The 21,472-nt window shown below is 39.6% G+C and overlaps 1 protein-coding gene across 1 annotated transcript in view; it reads right to left on the bottom strand.

Annotated features, from left to right (window-relative positions):
* Positions 1 to 21,472, bottom strand: part of gria4a (glutamate receptor, ionotropic, AMPA 4a) — a 110,875-nt gene that overhangs the window by 23,397 nt on the left and 66,006 nt on the right. The window contains exons 8-13 of the mRNA XM_080458991.1: positions 17,901 to 18,068; positions 16,484 to 16,588; positions 15,390 to 15,500; positions 5,149 to 5,355; positions 3,196 to 3,411; positions 1,681 to 1,841 (exon numbers count right to left, since the gene is read on the bottom strand). Coding sequence (XP_080315117.1) covers positions 1,681 to 1,841; positions 3,196 to 3,411; positions 5,149 to 5,355; positions 15,390 to 15,500; positions 16,484 to 16,588; positions 17,901 to 18,068 — 968 coding nt within the window. The remainder of the gene's footprint in view (positions 1 to 1,680; positions 1,842 to 3,195; positions 3,412 to 5,148; positions 5,356 to 15,389; positions 15,501 to 16,483; positions 16,589 to 17,900; positions 18,069 to 21,472) is intronic.

Below are 21,472 nucleotides of genomic sequence, written 5' to 3'. Positions count from 1 at the left end.
CATATGTAGAAAATGTTGCTTTATGCTGGACTTCCTAATGCATTTTACACTGAAATATTATGTTGTTAAAATCATTATCAGAGGTATCCTCTTTTAGATTTTTCTATTACATTCACCAACAAAAATTGGTTTGTATGTATGTATGTATTTTACCAACTTTTCGCAAAAGCCAGTCAACCTAATTGCATAACATTTCCAGGAACGATTTGTCATCATCCAAGAAACAATTGATTACATTTTGGGATGTTAACGGCGAACCATTTCCGAAAAAAATCCCCCAAAACTGAAAAAAAAAACATTTCGCATAGAACGTGGGTGAGAGAGGCACCTCGTGGAGGAGGTCAAAGGAGATCAGTGTCTGTTGCCATGGAGACGCTCCTTGCTCAGTGTTTCACAGAGTGACGTAGCTACCTGACCTGCCAAGTTAGAATCGATATGAGCACATCTATCACGCTAGGGATGCTAACTCGGTTATGTAAACAAATGTGGCACTGGTGAAGGTCTGCGCTCTACCAAGTGCCCGTTCTAATTTCTTATGTCTTCATCTTTAAGTCTTGAGTTCTAGGCCTGGAACCGTCATACCTGCGACACTGTTACATTTTCAGTTATAAAATGTTTTAAACTCCTGTTATTTCCCTTTCAATGTGCATTCTTCTTAAACAAATTGGCACAAAATAAGGTATGGTGGGAGGAATAAACAATCTTCCACCTCCATTGAGGGGCAAGATAAGTATGACCTTATTTTCATAAGCTTTCTGTTATGTAAACATGTGAAAAGTATTAATGCGATAATGAAATTACCCAATTTTCTATTTTTTTTTTAAATGACAGTTAATATGAACTCTTCCTCTGTGTTGTGGTAAAGAATCTTTAACTAGTCAAGACATGATGAATAACTGTGAAAACAGAAATAGAAACTGCGTATATTTGTATTTTAAATGGCTAGTTTTTTTGTCCTACAACCCAACATGACCCACTGACTGCTTCATCGCCACTGTTATGCAGTGGGAAGTTTTCATTCACATACATACTGTAGATAGTAATTTTTAATATATCTCTCAGGCATAACCGCTCCTGCTTTCTCACCATCTATCACTCCTTTTGCATTTGTTTTGGTGTGAAACTCTCCCCGCTGCTCCTTCTCTCTTCAGATTTGCTTCCCAAAGGTCTTAAGGATGCCTGCTATGAATATTTCACTAAACTGCATTCTCAGGTTATCAATAATAAAATGCCATATTCTTATAAATATTCTAAAAATACAGCTGGACTCTGCCTCTTCAGTTGCATGAAAAATTTATACGCACCTAGAAAACTGCTAAATCTTCCACCATAACAGACCCCATATGGACACAACGACCACTGGACTGTGTGCGGGTGTTTTTATTCTCGCTTTTATGTATTTGTGTTTGTGCATATTATACCGTCTCTCCAAGCACATCCCGAGTAGTTCTTAGCATATCAGCCCAGTTCCATAGAAGCCAGAGGAGTGCTACAAGCGCTGATTCACATTGTCAACAATCTGAATCATTCTGGCTAAATACTACAGGACTCTTAACATCGCTGACAGAAAGACACGCAGGCCCTCCTCGGCCCACGCACACATTCGCCTCACTGCCTCGAATACTATTTCCTCCTGTCTCCGCCTGATGGACCAGCGCACAGATGATTTCCCTTACTCACCGCGGTGAAATGTCGCAGCCCTGTTGCATGAAGGCGCCCAGTGAGAACCACAGGGAGTTGAAGATGCCAAACTCATTGGGAGGTTGGTCGGTGGGGCCCTGCTCTGTGGCGCCTTCCTCCGGTTCCTCTGCGTGCCATTCGTAAGGACTGAAGCGACTCACCTGAGACAATACAGGGAGGAAAGGTCTCAGACAGTTGTGAGGACTGCTGAGAATTAAAACACACAGGGGGAACATGCAGAATTGAAGTCAAATGAATGGTGTTCCACACAAACACAACTCTGTGCAACTCTGACTTGCCTTTGTCCCTCAGAGATGCCTCTTCCCTGTCTGGTTTGAAAACACACCTTAAAACCCACATGTTCCCTTTGGACTTAAACATCACGTGAGCTGTTTTTGACTTTTTATTCTATATTGTTTTTACTCATCTTTTAAATGTATTTGATATTAACCATGTTTCTATCCATTTCAATTTGCTTCATTGTACTGTCTGTATCATTTATCTATTTAATGTAAATTTGTGAAATGTGCAATTTGACATGTCATTTGTTCTTTGTACAGCACTTTGGTCCACTGTGGCGTCTTTAAATGTACCCCATAAGTAAAGTTGGATTGGAAATAAGATGGATAGGCGACAGATGTGCCATCAGTCAAACTGAGTGTTGACATACAGATGTGCTAGATCTTTGAAAGACAGACTGAAGCAAACAACAGACAAGGCATTTTATTAAACAATAATCAATAAAATGAAGGAAACTTGAAAGCCTTTTTTTTTCGCTGCTTCTATCACGAAATGTTGCTTAGAATATTTTAGACACAAGAGTTGTGATCTTATGTATGTTAAAGTGAGTTTCCTGCCTCCTCTATACTCTTACACCAAGCATCTCCATGTCTCCCTTCACCACATCCATGAATCTTCTCTGAGGTCTTCCCCTTCTCCTCCGGCCTGGCAGCTCCATCTCCACCATCCTTAGTCCAATATGTCCCCTATCTCTCCTCATCACATGTCCAAACCGTCTCAACCTGGCTTCTCGAGCTTTATCTCTAACCTGCGCTGCCTTTACATTCCTTCTGACCTGCTCGTTCCTAATCCTGTCCATCCTGGTCACTGCACATGAAAGTCTCTGCATCTTCGTCTCTGCCACCTCCAGCTCAGCCTCCCGTCTTTTCAACTGTGTCGCTGTCTCCAGACCATATTCTAGAGCAGGTCCACTGCTGTATGTTAAAGTGTCTCGGAAAATTTGGAATATCATGTGGTCATCTCATATATAGTTCTGTCCTTGATGAGAGGATGATTATCACCATCTATTTATTTAAGGCAGATGGTTTGTCCTATCATGAACAAAAGTTAAATGGGCCACTACATGCAGTGCAGCTCACTGGCTAAGAAACATTTTCCCCTGCAACTTAAACATTAGATTTATTCTTTCATCCCCGAAACCCTGGCCTTCAATAAATCTATTGTCACAGTACTGTACATTAGCTTAAGTGCTGATTTGTACTCGCAATCACTTACCAGAAACAGCACAACACTGACTCCAATGTAAGCGAACACAATGCACATCCAGATCTCGTAGGCCAGCGGGTCCAGGAAAGAGAAGACACCTGGTTTGGACTTTTGAGGCTTCTTGATCATGATAGAGATTCCCAGTGACATAAAAGGCTTGGAGAAGTCGATCACCTCCTCTCTCACGAGCGTGATGGTCAGCGGTGCCACTGCAATTTCTGCTTTCTGCAAAGTGGAGGACAGGCAAGAGAGAGAGTTCAGTTCAGCTGCATTATAATCCAAGATCATTTGCAACAAATGCTATGTAACAAGAGTGATGTTTTTCAGGTAAAAATAGGGAACGTGAGAAGGGAACGCAAACCCAGAATAACAGAGGAGTAAGTCATACAGTATGTAGGCACGAAAGTGACACATCCAGAATTTTAATTAGTCAGCAAGGTCTGCACGCACATTTGCATAGCTAAGCAGGCATGCACACCCATGCAAAATCCAGAGTGGTGAAAAAAAATCTATTCATTTAAACCACCATCATTTCCCCCCCCCCCCCATCAATAGCTGCATGCATTTACACCGCATATTAAGTCCCCACTGGAAAAAAAAAAAAAGCTTCAACCGAAGCAGATCAAATGCAAAGTGGTGCTTTGCTACATGAAGTGAAGACGTGGCAGAACAAGGAGAGGAGAAAAAAAGCACAAGAAAGGCGAGGAAATCAGAAGTCATGTGGAAATGAAACATGAGATGAGAGTGCGAGGGAATATCAAAAACCCACGCAACTCAGCCCACAACACAAACAGATGAAATAAATTAAAACCAGCGAGCCAGAGACCAAAGACACAATGAAGGGTATCCAACAGACAAAGGGCTACAATGTGACATATGTATATTCTTAATGTGGTGGAAGAGTGGCAGACCAGTGATCAGAAAGGACTCAGAGTGTTTGGAGCAAATCAGACCTGATTAGTCAATGCAGCGGTTCTGCTGTGTCACATTCCACTATGGATATCAGAGGTAATTAATTCTGTGGCTTTTCTGCAGCAACGTCTTTCACTCTCCCTCAGAGTGACGGCCGACGTTGCCTTGCGCATGTTGATAAAGTTTGCGTTCAGGCGATAATGCGGAATATCTGACTTTGCATGGGAGTTCATGGCGTAATGAGCCCGTTTGGACAGTTTTTCAGGAAATGAGTGAACCTCTCATGACACTGCGTCTCTGCCGGAAACTGACACCATAACTAAGGACACACGGAGCTCGAGGCAGGGATATGTACCGCATACCACATTAATTTGAACACTTCCCAACTGTAGTGTGGCATAATAATCTTGCAGTACATGAGATATCAACAAAGATTACACGGTTTATATTTTATTGCCAGAAAGATATTCAGCCTAGAGAGCATAACGTGCAAATGTGCAATGGTGTAGCTCCGTTATGCTGATTTCTGAGTTGTTGTTGATTGATAATGAATTACTATTATTATTATTATTATTTGTAGTAGTAGTAGTAGTAATAGTAGGTAGGCCTAGAAAAGTTTAAACTTCCTCCAACTACTTTCTGTGTGGAAACACATTATCAATATGATGTTTATTCATGTCTATTTTTTTTTATTCATTTTCAAAATAGGCAAAAATCTGAAAAACTGGTGAATCTGAAAAAATAAATCTGTTCATTTTGCCAATAATTACATTCAAATGGTGAAATTTCCACATATTTTAAAATCTGTTACGCATTAACTATTATATTATATGTAGAACTATTAAAGTTGGTGCTCATACATTGATCACAAATACAATCTCTTATGATGTTTCATAAAATGCATAATATGTCATGTGCACATCACAATCAAAATCTTTGAGAGAAGAAAACTGCTCAAAAAAAATAAAATTTTCAAGGATATTGTATTTTTTTCTAGATGAACCTGTAAATCTGTAATGTTAAAGGTAGCTCCGTATGTTCCATCCTTACCCCGTACACAAGCTCCCCCACCATGCCGTTCCATATCTTCGTCTCCGGATCCCTGGCTCCGTATTTCCCATCCGGAACAATGGAGATCTTGTATTTGATCCCAATGTGTTTGGCGATCTCCGAGGCCAAGTCCACACAGTACCCCTCATACTGGTCGTTGCCTTCATAAAGCTCCCAATTCTTCTTCAGCATCACATAAGGACCCTCCTACAAAACCAGCATAAAGGGAGAAACACAACTGTTGGGAGGAACATGAAAGCAGCCGTCAAGACAAAGCAGCAGATTGTTTGGAGATAACGCACGAGGGAGGAAGACTTATTAACATCAAGCTTTTACAGTAATGGAAAAAATTCATTTTCTTCAAATTCTACAAAAATAAGATAAAAAGAACTACGTATTAAAAATTTCTAGGCCAAATAAAATGACCTAAGTCTCATTCTTGACATGGGCTAAGTATACTTTAGAGGTAAAACAGCATGTTCAACTAAGGATGTAGGCGCTTTATCCTGAAGTGTTTCGAAAGAGTTGATTGAAAACACATTTGATTATAAATTATATATTAAAAAAAAAAAAAAAAGTACATATAACTAACCGGTTTTAGAGCATATTAAAGCAGTTGATGACAAAAGAATACTGATCTCATTTTAAAAGACAATTGTTTTCCAGTACAAACAGAAATATGGTAAGATTACCTGTCAACACACATATATTTTGTTTCAGACAGAAACAGCCAGCCTTTCCTGACAGGAACAAATACAGACGTCGTGAAATAAGAAAAATAAATAATAGGAACTGGTTTTAAAAAGGTAATGTCTGAGCTAGATGTTTTTTTTATATCTTGTGTTTCTGACTTCCACAACCTTGTTTTATGCATTCGTCTGACTCTGCATGACTCCACTGGGACCTTCACTTGACTTAGTGTTAAGAGAAATGCTGAGAAGAGAGGAATGTTCAAGAAAACAGAAAAATACAGCGAGGTGAGAAAAGAGAGGAAGAGTGCCGCTTTCATAATGTGCCATAGGAGGTTGGAATGACTTCTGTGCCCGAAGTAATGAAGAGCAAAAAGAGAGCTTTGACATGGAGTGAGAAGGTGGGTACAACTGGGATGGGACGAGAAACGCACGCACGCACGCACGCACGCACGCACGCACGCACGCACGCACGCACGCACGCACGCACGCACGCACACACACACACAGAGACTGATGAGTGACAGGAGCATTGAGTTATGGTATTATGCCTCAGGCTCCTCACCCCGTAATCCAACTAAAACCAAGCCCATTAAAACGTTATCAAACCCTTTTAATCAAAGACTAATCTCATCTAATTAATCACACAGGCTTTTATATTATTCAACACTGCAAAGCTACAAAACAGTTTCAGAAGATGATGAAAAAAAAAAAAACAACAACCCCACAATAACAACAATATTTAAAAAAAAAAGGATAACATTCTGGATTGAGTTTTTCATTTAGGAAAATTGATTCACATTCGGGGGGAAAAAAGTAGAGTTTAAACGCAGATGCCTTTCATATTGGCAAGTTTCAAATGGGCTCAAATGCGCAATAAAATCACTGTCAGACAGATTTGAGAGAAATCGACAGAAGAATCTTCAGCCCAGGAAATTGAATTACATTGAGAACGAGTCGAGCTTGGAAAGAGGCGGGCCGGGGGATTAGCGCATCCTCACAATGAGAGCTGAGCAACACAGACAAAAACTACAAAAGCATGTTGGATTTATACATTAATCCTCTTTATCTTCAGGAAACAAATAGCTTGAAATCTAAGAATATGAGTAAGAAATAAAGTAATACTTTCTTTTAAATCAGAATAGATTGTTTAAGTTCAGCTGGATGTGGAAATTATTCTTAAGTTTCTCATCAGTGTTTTTTTTTTTCACCACTGAATATCTGCATCAGCCCACAGGTCTGCATCCCCTTCTTCTGGATTCACATGTCGCCCCTTTGTATTGGCACCCTGTCGCGCTGATTCAATTACAAGTAAATACACATATGATCTGTTTTATCGAAGTGCAGATCATCTTCAAAATGGACCCTGATCTTTCCAGGGGACAAATAAGACACCTAAAGTAATTTTAATAGTCTAAAATCTAGTTTAATCTAAAAGTCAACTTGAATCATTTCCTCATCCCACCTTGTCACCTGACCTAGCCTTTCACTGCGTGCAATAAATGATGAGTTGGCAAAAGCACCTTCACACTCATCGAGAGGAAGTTTATTATGAATAAATTATAATCATCGAAAGTCTTGGTTGAAAAACAGAATGTTATTCAACATATATAGAATCACTCGCTTGCCATGCCTGACAGTTTACCGACATGATTGATATGTGCGGAGAAATTAGCAAAATGCTAACATTTGAAGTGCTTAAATAGCTGCTGAATAACAACTAAAAACAGGAAAGCTTGAAGACTGGGTAAAACTGCGAAAATGTCTCATTTTTAAAAAGCATAAATGCAACATGACCTACAGTTTATGTATATTCAGCACAAACTATATGTAAAGGTTTATAGGCCGTTTTTACAGTTTACATTTGTCCTAGAAAGATTTTATCAGGTGGAAATAAAAAGCAGCGCTGGCCAGAGAGGTTGCAGACCTCTGTCCTCATTCAAGTTCAACGCTCGAGAATATTACATCACATGAGCACAAAACATGTGTTGAAGATAGAAAATTGTATTTTCGTTCATCTGAACAGGTTTTGGCATTTCTGAAAACACCACCAGGGCTTCCATATTGACTGAACTTTGTTCAGTGATTTCCATGAGTTGCCAACAAGCTGATGAATGAATGAAATAAAAACAAGATGAATATTAATTCATATAAATATTGAAAACAAGCTAAGTTAAATAACAAAACTAAAACAAACCAAAACACTTTTAAGAATGCATTGCCACATTTCTCCAGGGCCATTATTGCCTTATTAGTCAATGATTTGTTAAAACAAATACAATTCTTTAGAAACAAACAACACAAATGAGGGGAAAAAAATCCATTAATTCGTGCTGCACAGCACTTTCCATTTTTATCACTGCCACTACCACCTCCATCATAAATCTAAATCTGCATAATAATCTGTTCTTTCGTGTTTTGTTGCAGAGCATTCATTTTTTATTTACTTATTTTTTTCCCCTAAAATGTCATTATCAGAGACATTAGCAGCTCCGGGGGCATTCATTCCAGTGACTCAACATGAATCATAATGTTAATGAACAGTAAAATAGTTTCAAGTAAATTCCCTCCAACACATTCAGAGAGACATGAACAGCAGCGGAAAACACAAGGCTGTGAAAAACATGTCCAAAAGAACAGTACATTTAGATGCAGTTTGAATCAAATAATCCTTTTATTCAGAGTCAGTAATCTTCCTGTACATACTTTAAAATATATTTACAATGTGGATACATTGCACAATATGACTGGATTTTTTTTTCCACCAAGCCAGTTGACAATATTTTTTTACAAAAGGTGATATGATGCCGTCGCCAAATATACGTATTTTATGTAAAAAACAAACAAACAAAAAAAGCTACATTAGGCACATTATTTTTCAAACAAATTCAGGAAGTCAGTGGTCGATTGTGAATTTTGTGTCAGTGTTTCGTCAGTGTTTAGTCATTATCTAGTCATCAGAAAGGCTCAGCACCACATAGAATAGTGCTACTTAATGTACATTTAACAGTTTCAAGGTGAAAATATATGTGTGTATATATATATACAGTTTGACATTCCAGTCATTCCCTTTTTATCAGGAATTCTTTACAGATAATAATAGGGACATTGTCATAACTCCCCTCCACCACATGGCCGGGAAAATTGAACCTCTTGTTTAATCACAAACCCTTTAAAGTTTATATTAATTGTGCAGCTATAGTTAAAAGGTGGTTATTTGACAGTAAATATACAAGACATGCAGCATTTGTCTTGCAATCTTCACTCTATGGTGTCCAAACAAATTAAGCCGACAAGATATCCCCAGTCATCTAATGAGCTTTTATTGAATGTAGGAAGATTATGCTTTATCTTTGAAAGCTAAACTGCTGCCAGCTCAACGTACTCGGCAGTCATTAATTGTTGGTGACGTAAATTCCCGGAAATGCTGGAGCCAATAAATGCAGAATGGTAAACTCTGCTTTTTCTTCGTTATGTAAATGTACAGTAAATAATAATCTGTGAAATGATATATGTGGGAAAACAGGAAAACGTTTTTGAAGGTGTATTGGTGGTTCCAACACAGCTCACTGGATTACAAGTAGAGATATGAAGGTAGTGAAGTTTTGAAGGTTTACTGTGCTCACGAAGACGTTGGCTGTGACGGAAATGAAGGGTTGGGCGATACAAAACATCGATCCGATTCTCATTTCACATCTTTTTATATTGCAAATGCTTCTGAAACGCAACATTTCACTGGCAGAGACCTTGTGTGGTAAGTAAAACAAAGTTTTACTCGCCAGAAAGTCATACCGAGATAGTTAACGAGCCCTTTTCTACACCTATATATAATTTTTGCAATGACTGCTAAAATATGAAGGCTGTTTTTTTTTCTTCTGCTGAACACTTGTCAGTTCCAAATGAGTCAGGAGCACAAACAAGGTTCTCTGTATTGATTATTTGTCCTCACATTTCAGACTAGCTGACCAAGTCCCACAGCGGACCGCAGCGTATTCCTTCAGACTGTCCTTCAGAAAATGTTAACTTCAGGCTTTTCTGCTTTGTTTTTCCTCTAAAATAATTGGCTCCCAAAGGGAATAATCAGCTTAATTTGTGTTAAGGAGAATGCATTCATCTCAGTTACAAGGTCAATTGAAATCAGAGAGGGCTACTTTAGTATTACGCATGCAAAAAAAATAAAAAATACACCTACATACAGATACGCACATGTCAACGGGCGCTCCAGCGACAGTGGCAGTGTGTCACTTTAAAGCCTATTTGAGGTTTGTTATCAGTTTGCACCAGGCGTTTTTGTCATGGCGAGAAGGTAGTGATGCCAGCGCTGTGAGTGAGTGTACGACATGTTCGTGCCCATATTTACTGCTGGGAGAGAAAAAACTAAACAAAAAAAACCCCATCATGTTTGGGCATTGCCTAATGTGGCATTGTGAGTCAGAACAAGGGAAGAACTGGGACGGAGCGAGAAGAGAAGAAACACAATTTAGGATGTTGAAAGAAAACAAGAAAAGGCTGGGAGAAGGGGGAAAAGAATAAGGAGAGTGGGATATGGAGTGTGGAAACTACAGAAGAGAGATGAAGGAGCAGATCAGAGTACAAACACAGGTCACCGAGGGGAAAAGGGAAGATCGAAGCAGGAAAAAAAGGAGGGATTAAAATGAAGAGTGAGTATAAGAAAAAGAAAATGGCAGAAAGGGCAGGAGCGGCGGTGAGATGACGGGCTGAGAAGACAGACAAAAAGAGGGAGAACGGGCGGCTGAAAGAGGGGAACTAGCTTTGTAGAAGCAAATGGTTGGAGCTGATAAGACATGAAACACTTCACACTGGAGCCAAAAAGGCAGACAGGACTTGCTATGTAAGCCAGTTAGCCGGCAAGCGTAAAAGACGGACACAGGACTGGACGGTCACCTCACCGTCCACTCATTCATCCCACCTGCCAACCGCAAGGCTCCGTCACTTTCGGCATTTAAAAGGCTCGATTGTCACGCAGCAAGTTCGCCGGCCACCGAGACATTTAATCAACGCGCGAGCCGTCACTTCAGATGGTCGGAGAGGACAGCCGGGCGGTCAGTTAGTCACAGCCTACTTCAGTCAGTCAGTTGGTCAATTGCTTCATTTATTAAGTAATTACCGCAATTACAGCACATAATCATCTATCCAGTCACATATCTGGCCAGTGAGTCAGTGATTATCTCCCAGCTCTCCAGCCATAAAGGGAGCAGGGGCAGCTCAGCAGTTAGTGAGACAGTCACGCATTTGAGCAGTCGAAAAATGACCAGCGGGCCCAGCCGATCACTGCAGTTTGTTAGTCACCACGTCCGTTTGTCTGACACAGAATCAAACAGTTCGCGAGGAAACTCGTCGGGGCCAGCCAGACCGCCGCAAAAAGCCGTATGAGAAGGTCACTAACCAGTCAGCCAGAAACATCAGTTAGATCATCAATTAGCGCTGTGATCTGGAGTGTGTGTGTGTGGGGGGGGGAGGGGGGGGGGGGGGGTTGTCAGAGAGCTGGGGTCTGGGGGATGCCTATTCCCAGCATGATGCTGTTTTTCCTTTTCATTTTGGAGTAGAAACCATGAGGCAGTGCTTTGTTAGGAGCAGCGAATCTCAGATAGTTGAATTACTCTGAAAACCACCTGAATGCACAATACTTGTGGCTCATCACAAACATGAGCAAATCAAGTTATTTCTTCACCCCTTCACCCCATATCTGAAACTCCCTCATTTGAGAATTTATGTAATAATGTTTGTTTTCGGGCTTTCAGAACTCGGCACATTTTCTAACACATTTACGTACTGTCTTATGTAAATCTCGCGATGCTCTATGTCTGAGGGCGTGTCTCCTGTTTGGAGCAGAAATGACTTTGAAAGACAATGTGGACTGGAACAGAAGTCATGATGCATTTTCACTGAAACGGTTCATTCCTATGAGGTGAAAGTCGACGCAAGGCCACAAGAAAGACTTCTTTTTGTGTGTCGGAGCGTTATATTTGATGTGCACATAAGTGAAGGCTAATGGCAACACACTTAGGAATCAATGTCCATCAAAGCCCCATGCTTAAAAAGGTGGTGTCAGTGTAAAAGCACCATGTGCATATTCTCCCTATTGAGTGAAATCTTAAGAGCCTGCAGTGTAGCGTCTCTGAGTTGGTGTAAATGGGTGTATGACTTCTCACTTGTTATTTAGATGTTTGGCTATGAATGTTAAGAGCAAAGCCTTGAAAGTCGAGTTTTTTTTTTTTTTCTGGTTTTGAGAGAAAAAAAACAAAACACTATGCTTTTTATAACGATCAGAATGTCACTGTTAAAGTAACACCGATGCCATGTTGCGAGGTGCCCACACCACCTCTTACTAAATTGGCTGTAAAAATTTTGAGCAAAAATTGGAAGTGAAAGAGTGACCAAAGAGGAACGGCTGAGTAGGTTTACCGAGTGACACAGAAAAATGAAGATAATGGAGGAGCAGCATCAAAAGTCGTTGTGTGCAAAATGCATGTAAAATTTACATAAAGTGTTATTCTACTACACTTTTCCTTTAAGGTTCTGCTGAGGTGATTTCCCCTGCAAGCACACGAGCGGAGAAGACGCCGGCATCGCCGGCGTCGTTAAAAGGACGGTAAAGAATCTGAATTAGCGGCTCTGTTCTACAGTCTGGTGATTTTGTGCAGCTGAATATTAATACTTGACAGAGGCAGTAGACTCGCTCGTCCAGGTGTGGCGTCTCCCACAGGAGGCGGACAGGAGCAGAGAAAAGATTGTTACTTGAGGCTTCACAAGCCTTAAAACACACCGGCCATGAATCTCCTCTTTGTGCTACATGCCGTCGTTATTGCAGGGCAAACCTCCTCAAAGCAAATCACTGACATCAAAATAATACATCATCCTTCTCTTCTCTCTCTCTCTTTTTTTTTTTTTTTAACAAAAAGTACATGAAGATAAAGGCAAAACAAAAAAAGAAAGTTTTGGTACAGAGCTTTAGAGAAACTCAGTCTGTCTGTTCTGAGTGCTTCCCGAGGGTCTGCCACTCAGGTGAGTCTGCAATTCAGTCCCTTTCCTCTGCCTGCAGACTCGGCATCAGTGTCGCAGCAGAGGCTTCCTCATCATCAGAGGCTGCAAAGAGGAGGAGGTGGCTGAGCTAACATTAGTCAAGGCCTGCTGAGGTCACCATCCACAGAGAAATATGCGAGGAGTGCAGACAAGGAGGTGAAAAAAAAAAAAGACGTGTGGTGGTTCGGGGGGTTGGTAAGATGAGTCAAGTTACAAAGAAACAACAAGGTGAAGAGAGAGACAGAAGGAGAGAGAGGATCGAAATGTTGGAAAAAGGTTTGATGACAGACTGACATAGGGGGTTAGACAAACAGACACTGGAAACATACATAGGATTACCCTAATCTATCATGCATGCTAATATCCTGTACAGTGACACCATATGAATACAATGAGAAACATAATACAAGCCATAAAAGCAACCCTGTTAGAATATATCAACAGTATTGTAACAAATTCTAACAGTCATAGCATATTAGCATAATGTACACATATTGTAAAGAGGAATTTGTCACACTTTGCAGTTAATTCATCTCAATCTGTTGATGTATTTTTGTATTGGCGTTTCTTGGTTCTGACTCATTGTGTTTCTTACACTGCATGTTGAAGTGTGTATGTCTGAAGGTGAAGCCAGGGATGTCCCCTGCGAAATTCCTTCTTTGTTTAACTCTTTACAGCAGCATGTGTAGTTGTTTTCTCCTGGGCTGGCTTGACCGTGTTAATCATACTTGTGGCCACCGGAGGCACTGTGGTCTTCCACTGTGTCAAATCGGCATCTCAAGCCATTTATAGGTATCTGCGTCAGTGCTAGTGTAAGCACAATTACAGATATTTTTGTCACATTTATGACTTTAGTGGATGAAGTAATGTGTCTTGAGAGAAAACGCTAAATTACCAAAGCTCAAGCATCTGTGGCTTGTTTTATCTCCGGGCTGAAATTAGTCTTTTGAGTTGCTTTCACTTGCATCATTTTGCATGCCCAATTGAATTAAACTGATTGCCTTTACAGGAAGGGGATGGCCACCATAAAAAGGCTGCAGATGGGTGAAGTGAAATCAAATGTAAGCAGAGGATGTGCACAAATCTACCGATTAGCCCCCCTTCATCCTTGTTTGTAGTAAAAAGAGGAATAATTAAACTGGGATGTAGAGCTGTGTCTATGTGGAAGCCAATAAAAGAGACTGGACTGAGGTCACTTCCAAATGGTGATCTGAGGTCAGTTTTAGATTTGCCTACTAATGAGACATTAGCGTAATCTTCCAGCTGGACCAGTGCCACTCGCTCCGGGCTGTGCTGCGAGAACACTCTTCAACTCGTATAGCTCATCCATTTTTAACTTGATTTTTCTTAATGGGAACAAAAGTCTACAAGAAAGTCCACTTTCTTGTTCTTCGCCTGAATTTCTGACTCCAGATGAATGTTAAAAGGTGTCTAGAGGGGGGTCACCTTTAGCCTGAAGGTCAGCTAAGAGTCTATGAGTTTTAGAGTAGTTGGACAATGTCCAGTGTTTCTTTAGCTTAAGCTGAACAATGTGTGAACAGACATCGTTTCTCATCTTATTTTAATTTTGTTTGGACAGCAGACTGACTTTCAAAGAGTCACTTTGTTTATCATTCAACAGGATACCAATTCTGAATTTCCAGCCTCACCTGTCAGGTAAGCTTTACACAGGTGAGTATAAATTAGGTAATATCTTGTAGGAAAATAGCTTAATTTGATGGAAAAACATTGGTTGCATTAAATCTTTTCTCTCATTTTGCACAGCAGGGAACATTTCAACAATGTGTCTGATTAATGTGTTTGTGAAATGCATCTTTCTATGAAACTATGCATTCACTCTATCTGTATTGAACACTGTGGTAAGTCAACAAAACTTGTTACATCATGTATTAATAGCCAGTTTTGAAGTTTTTGCATTTTCATAAAGCTCCACCCTCTCCAGTAGGTGTCATTTGAAAACAGATTTTCACAGAAATGTGGCTTTTATTGTATACAAAACACTGAAAATGTATATAAAAGTGTAACATTTCTTGGGATTAGACTCAATGAGAAGTACTACGGTTACATTTAACCGCATTTAATTGTGCATTTCAGTTGATTCCAGGGATGTGTGTTGTTGTTAATGAGTAAATCGTATGCGGGGTACTTTGGTGCATTAATGAGTTGTGATGTTGCACAGAAGCTCTTCTAGATGTTTGGTAATTAAAAGGTCATCCATTATATTACTGTGATTTATTCATCGCATTGTGGCAGTTTTTTGTCGTGACGTGGATAAAAAGCAGGGATTTTCTCTGGTTGCAGATCAAAACTTCTGTGTATTACTTCAAATTGGAAGGAGACTTATGAATAAGGAAAGCATATAACATGATGTTACTCATAAAACTTTAAGTATCGAGGGTTACTACTTAATCGCAGTAGTGTGAGTATTTCTGCTGTAGGGCAGCATCTTCCATACATAAAACAGATCCCAGACAGAGGATAATTGAATGCAGGCAGAGGGTACATTACCATGATGGTTGTGACAACAACTGTCCGGTTCTCCATCGCTGAGCTGTCATTGGACAGAGCATTTTCATTCTGGACCAGTACGAGTTTATCTATGTCATTCCAGTAGCCAATCTGAGGTAAACACAGAGGAAAGGAGGAAGAGCAAGAGAGAGAGAGCATATAAATGACAATGACAAGGGGAAATAGAATTTTTATGGATTTCCAATCAATTTTACTCCGGCCGAATTCACAGCAAAATAAAAATCACCATGCTTACAATAAAAATTTAGATGGGAAAGATAAAACTGAAAGGTTGAAAGAAAGATGGAAGGAAATTGGGCCAAAAGGAACAGCGAGTAAAATATAAAAAAAGTCAACAGAGTGATCGCATTTCAGCAAATTTCCCATTGGAACTGTAGAAGATATTGAGAGATATTGAGTGTGAGCCCAGAACCTTCAATAAACACACATTGCTGTCAAAGGAACAATTCAGATGCTGGAACATGATAGTTCTTTATTATTGGTGCAACATGTATGGTTTTTTTTTCCTCCGGAGAGGAGAAATTGGAGGTGCGAAGAATCTAAGCCTCATCTAAGCCTCATCTAAGCCTCATCTTCCAACGTTTTGCTGTTGCTGGGATCGATTATCTCCAAACTCTTCTCGGTGATGTCAGCTCAGATCTTTTATGTACCTCAATGTTATCTGGGAGCTGTTCTCTAACGCGTACTCCAAATAGTCATTAAGACACGAGCTGTGATTTTTTTTTTATTTTGTTATATTTATACTTAGTTATCTACGACTGAAAAAAAGATTGCTATTAATTAAGAATTATGCAAATGATTGTGGAATAAATGATTACTTTAGTGATGAGGATGGAAAGAGACAAATGATGTCTTTGAACAACAACATTTTTCAATCACGATTAAAAAAGTGATTAAGCAGCTGAAAAAAACATTGGCTGACTTACTAATAAAAAAAAGTCATTTTTCTCTTTTAACAATGCCTTTTGGCCTTACAGTATAGACCACACCCAGAATACATCAACATGACATGTGTATGCACACAGGTGGTTCAACTGCTTATATTTGTTTTTAAAATACGGAGGAAAACCTACCTTGCGAGGTCCATTGCTCTTCAATTCAAACACATCCATGGTATAATTCACTCTCCGACCATAGTGATCAAACTGAATGTTCCCCGTCAGGCCCTGAATGCGCACCTAGAAATATAGCAATATTAAAGAAACAAAAAAATGAAATGCAGAAGAGAGAAATCAACGTGAGACACTTGTGAAAACTATATTTAACATCAGCCCCATTTCTTCAACCATCATATGGTGATAAATATATTCAGATATTTTTATTTTCTGTCAGTAATTCAATATCATTATGTGTTTTTGAGGATGCATATTACAAACATTTGTAGCTGTTTGTTCGCTAAGTAATATGGTCTGTGTTTGGACAGTCACGGCCCAATCGTCCTTGAGGTCTCTGTAATGGCTAGTATACTTGTGCAAAGCTCCATTTCTGTGCTTTCTCATACTATTTGATCTTTTTTTTCTTCTGAATTATAAACAAACTAAAAGTTATTGTTATGAGAAGTATGTATCCCATTCTTGTCAGTGAAACCAGGAGTTGGTGAACAGTCAATTGGTGTTTCTTTTTCGAGTGCAGCCAATCAAACTACATCTTTAACAGGAAACTATTTTCAGGGAGCAACAGTAGAGATTAGAGTGAGTTTGTAATATGAGTAAGATAGTACACGGTAAATCGTCAGGCTTATATTGGGACTCTTGTTACAAACCTGAAGACATTTAATCTCCTCATGTTTAGGTGATGGACTATAACATTGCTACACAGTTTTATATACATTCAGCTGTCACGGTAGACCAAAAATCATCAGAGAGGATGTAATCAGCAAACTGTTGGTGTAATAGGTGTCTATGCTGTATTGTGGGTGAGTGTGTTTATAAAAAAGTGCTCTTCAGGAGGACCGATACAATCTGTGGTTGCTAGTTGTTTGCTAACATTTTAGGTTTGCTGGGCATTTGCTTTGTTTCACGTTTCTTTTTTTTTTTTTTATGTGTTATTTGGGCGTTTTTCTTAGTTTAATAATAAATCATATAATTATTGGCCTGAACCTCTTGTTTGTCTCTCCTTTATTCTCAACGCCATGCATATTGGGTTGTGGCCAGTCCAAAATAATAATAATTGAACAAGAAAATCAGCTTTCACGAGGTTTAACATTCATATTTTGAGGGTTGTAATAAGAGAGTGAAGTCGACCCTTCATAGTAATGTCAGTGTAGGCGTCTGAGAAATGTAAGAAGCAAAAGTTCAACATGTCAAGATTCTAAAACTCAAACATCCGTGTTGGATTCCGGCAGCGTTATGTCCTTTGTTCACACCACCGGTTTTGGTGATTGCGACGCAGTGTAAATTTGTGTGTTTGTGCATTTGTGAACATCCGTTTAAGCCTTTGCTCATCGGTTCGTAGCGAGTTCGACAAGTTGACATCGGCCTTTTTGCTGACCTGTTTCAGTGCGCGCTCCATGTCTATGCCTTGGTTCCAGGGAGCGGCGGGATTGGCCAGGCAGTCGCCAGCATTGCCACGACGACTGATGTCGATTTTTTGACGGCGAAGGGTGCGGAAGGCCTCGGCCATGACGAGAACGCCATCGTAAGTCAGAGATGAGGTATACTGAAAAAACGAGACATGAAAGTTTTAAAACTTCCTTTCACGAAAGCTTACAAATGAAAAGAAATGAAAAATGAAGCACACAGTTTGATCAAACACTTCATTTTCAATTACTGCAGAGAAACTTCTCGATGAAAAAACAACATTAAAATTCTTCTTTTGCATATTTTATGAGCCACTATTTGGCAGCGAGTCTGACGTCAAGGAGATGAATGTCCAGCCTCATACTTTTCAAACCTTGCACAGCCACACAACTACAATTAATAGATTGTCTGTATTTATTTTTTTGGGGGGTGATCTATTTGCTGTCAGTTCTCCAAATGAATCAAAAACAACCTGGCTGATATCAGCATTAGTCTATCTGGCAGTTGTTTTGCCTCACTTAAACATTTGTTTGCTGCTGTAAGCTGTTACCAGACATTGTAAGCACTCTGGGAGTCACAATAACTGTATTTACAAGGTGAGCTGTTTACATTAACACAGAAAAAAAGGGATCGGATTGTTGTGCAGGGTTACATCCGATTTACCCGATGATCTATTCCTCCTATCTCCTGCATCGACTAGTTGCGCTATGCCACCAGCATTTTCCTCAAAACTCTTTTCATGAAGCATCACATGGTCATGTTTCATGACAGATATATGGGGAAGTGGTGGCCTGCATGTATACATTATAGAAGTGGGCTTTAGTTGTAAGGATCTAATCTCGCTTCAGACAGGTTTTGAACAAGCTTCACAGGAACCGTGGCCACTGTGGCATCCCACTGATTCTAGTATATGTAGTTAACATGGAAACTGTGAATATGATGAGCTGAATGCAGAAAAGTAATCAATAATGTATATTTCTAGTCAAAGTTCCATCAGTAGGAGTTCATCCAATATGCCGTTTACATGGACTCGCATCTGATTATAAGCAGGGATACACAAACGCCTCCAATTCAATAGTAATTTCATTCAGATAGACCAATTATTTTAGATAGACGTATTGTCATTGTTCTGTGTTTGATCAGATTGCTTACTACTTATGCTCTATTGTAAAAGTTGAACTTCATTCATTTATATGCTAAACCTACAAAGCACAGGACTGAAAATACACACCTGGTCCCTTCTGACTAGTTTTTCAATGTAAAAGCAAATGCTCCCAACGACACAGAGACTTTCTGATGTGAGATTCATTTCTGATATGACAACCCAGTTTATGGCCACAAATGACTCCCTCCCTGACCAGTCCCACAATCTAGTGTCGCATTTTGACTTTTATTAGAATTCCACATTCAATGCCAGTGGACTTCAAACAACTTGACGGTAAATGTAGTATCACTGTAAATGTGCCGGTTTTAGAAAATCTTCAACAGTGTTCACAGGAAAGGATCTTAAGACTACTAATAACTTGATAGATATGTTTCAATCTTTTGGCAACCCACTCAATAGAACGACGACATAGGAGTTGACAATCTTGTCTCACAGATGAGATAATTGCAGTTCAAATCCAGGTTTCTCATTTTAGTTTGAGTTTGCATGTTCTCCTGTGCGTTCATATATTTTCCCAGAATACACCGGCGTTTGTCTGCCTTTCTGTATTTCCCTTTGGCACACACCACCTTCAGTTGGCTACAGTCAAATGAAAGATGCACGTATGTAAACCCAATTAAAAAATGCACTTTGTCATGCACCTACAGTATATATAATAAAACAAAACAAAAAACAATTTGAATGTTTAACTGGATCCCAAAAGAGCTCTTGGAGGTGGCTTATAAAACAGTAACAGTACTAATATTTAAAAAAGAAGAAAGAAAAAGAAAAAATCTGTTTTAAAGGAACACCCAAACACGACAACAGGTGACGAAGAAAGACAGAGGTGGTAAGAAATGATCAGTATCTCGACTCTCTAATGAAACTCTTAAAAGTGCCAGGGTGCTTGACGGATTGTTTGACAAATTCATTAAAGGTAAGGCACAACGCTGCAGGGGAACAATAACGCACACTCCTGAGTAACACCCCTACCCAGGACTCACGCAGACACTCACAGCGCTGCACAGACTGAGGCAGTCAAGCACACAGCGGGCTGCTTTCACATCCTGACGGAAACGAGTGGAGAGATGAAAATGGTAGGAAAAGAGGGAAGTCGGGTGAGCTCCTCCGCTGATGCTCTCCACGCCTCCGCAGGTAGTTTCTCTCTCACTGACATCCCTTGATTTGTATCCCATAATGTGTGTTTTGGAAGGCTTCACAAGCATGTCACCCCACTTTCATCTCTACCCTTTGAACCTAAAGAAGCCTTTCGGCATGCGACTGACAGATGACGACTATGGAATCCAAATCAAAGAGAAAAACAACAACAAAGCTGAGCTAACTAACTCACAGTTTTCTGCTTCTATTAGGCACAGGACAGTAAACACCTTCAGGACACACAGGAGCCAGTATTAACAAAATATATATTTTTTTATAAAGAAAATGTTTTTTTTTGTAAATATAGATATTTAAATAGGACGAGACATTTAGTTGAACGTAAGCTTACTCTAGCGTTCTATATTCACGGAGTAGATTTATAAATCATTAATGCAGTAAAAGAAAGCAGGTGTCACTTCTCACACACGTACATATGTATAACAAATGAATGCGGCACATTTCGTGTACATATCTGCATTCAAAGTTCACATCAATGTTGCCTTTTCAGTCATTCGTTCATTCAGATATTAGCTTGTATGAGGCCACATCAGGTTTACCACAATGCACAACGTAGTCTGCATATAAAACTCTTTTCAAGAGCATCCAGAATAGAAGTCAGTCTTAATTTATCTACATTTATGCTTTATTTATTAGCGTGATGTCAGGGTTTAGGTACAAAAATCACCAAATCTCACAAGAATGTCATTTGATTTCTGGAAGGTAGCCAATATACCCAGAAAAAATGAGGAAGAACATGCAATCTGAGTTACTAAGATCCTGTACAAGGCCTGCCAACTTCCATTTTCATGCAAATAGATTACCAGATTGCAGTTTGCATTCATTGTGTGGGTTACTTACAAAAATAATACAATGAGCGGCGTGGGTTTTTCATGCTTAAGACTATATTTACATGAGAACAATCTGAGTTATTGCTTTCTGTGTTAATTTGCTTGTATTCACCATGGATGCCTCAGCACAAAAATGTGGAGTGGGACGTGTTGGTGGAGAAAGTCTTCAATTAGCTTAATAACCTCCCAGTATTTTTGCACAATGTGGGAGAGGAGCTTGATGTTGGAGATTCATAAAGGCAAACACTCTCACGTCATATTTGTGTTTGTTTTCACTCACACTTAACTTTTCAGAAGCTCCGACAGTGTCTCCAGACCAGATTCAAACTTGAACTTTATTGTTTTATGGCCACAGTTTTAATCCTTGGACCACTGTGTATCCTTCACTGTGTG

The sequence above is a fragment of the Lipophrys pholis genome, assembly GCF_963383615.2.
Source record: "Lipophrys pholis genome assembly, chromosome: 3".
Lineage (NCBI taxonomy): Eukaryota > Metazoa > Chordata > Actinopteri > Blenniiformes > Blenniidae > Lipophrys > Lipophrys pholis.
The sequence above is the reverse complement of the archived record's forward strand: the minus strand, read 5'-3'. Positions and strand labels throughout refer to the sequence as shown.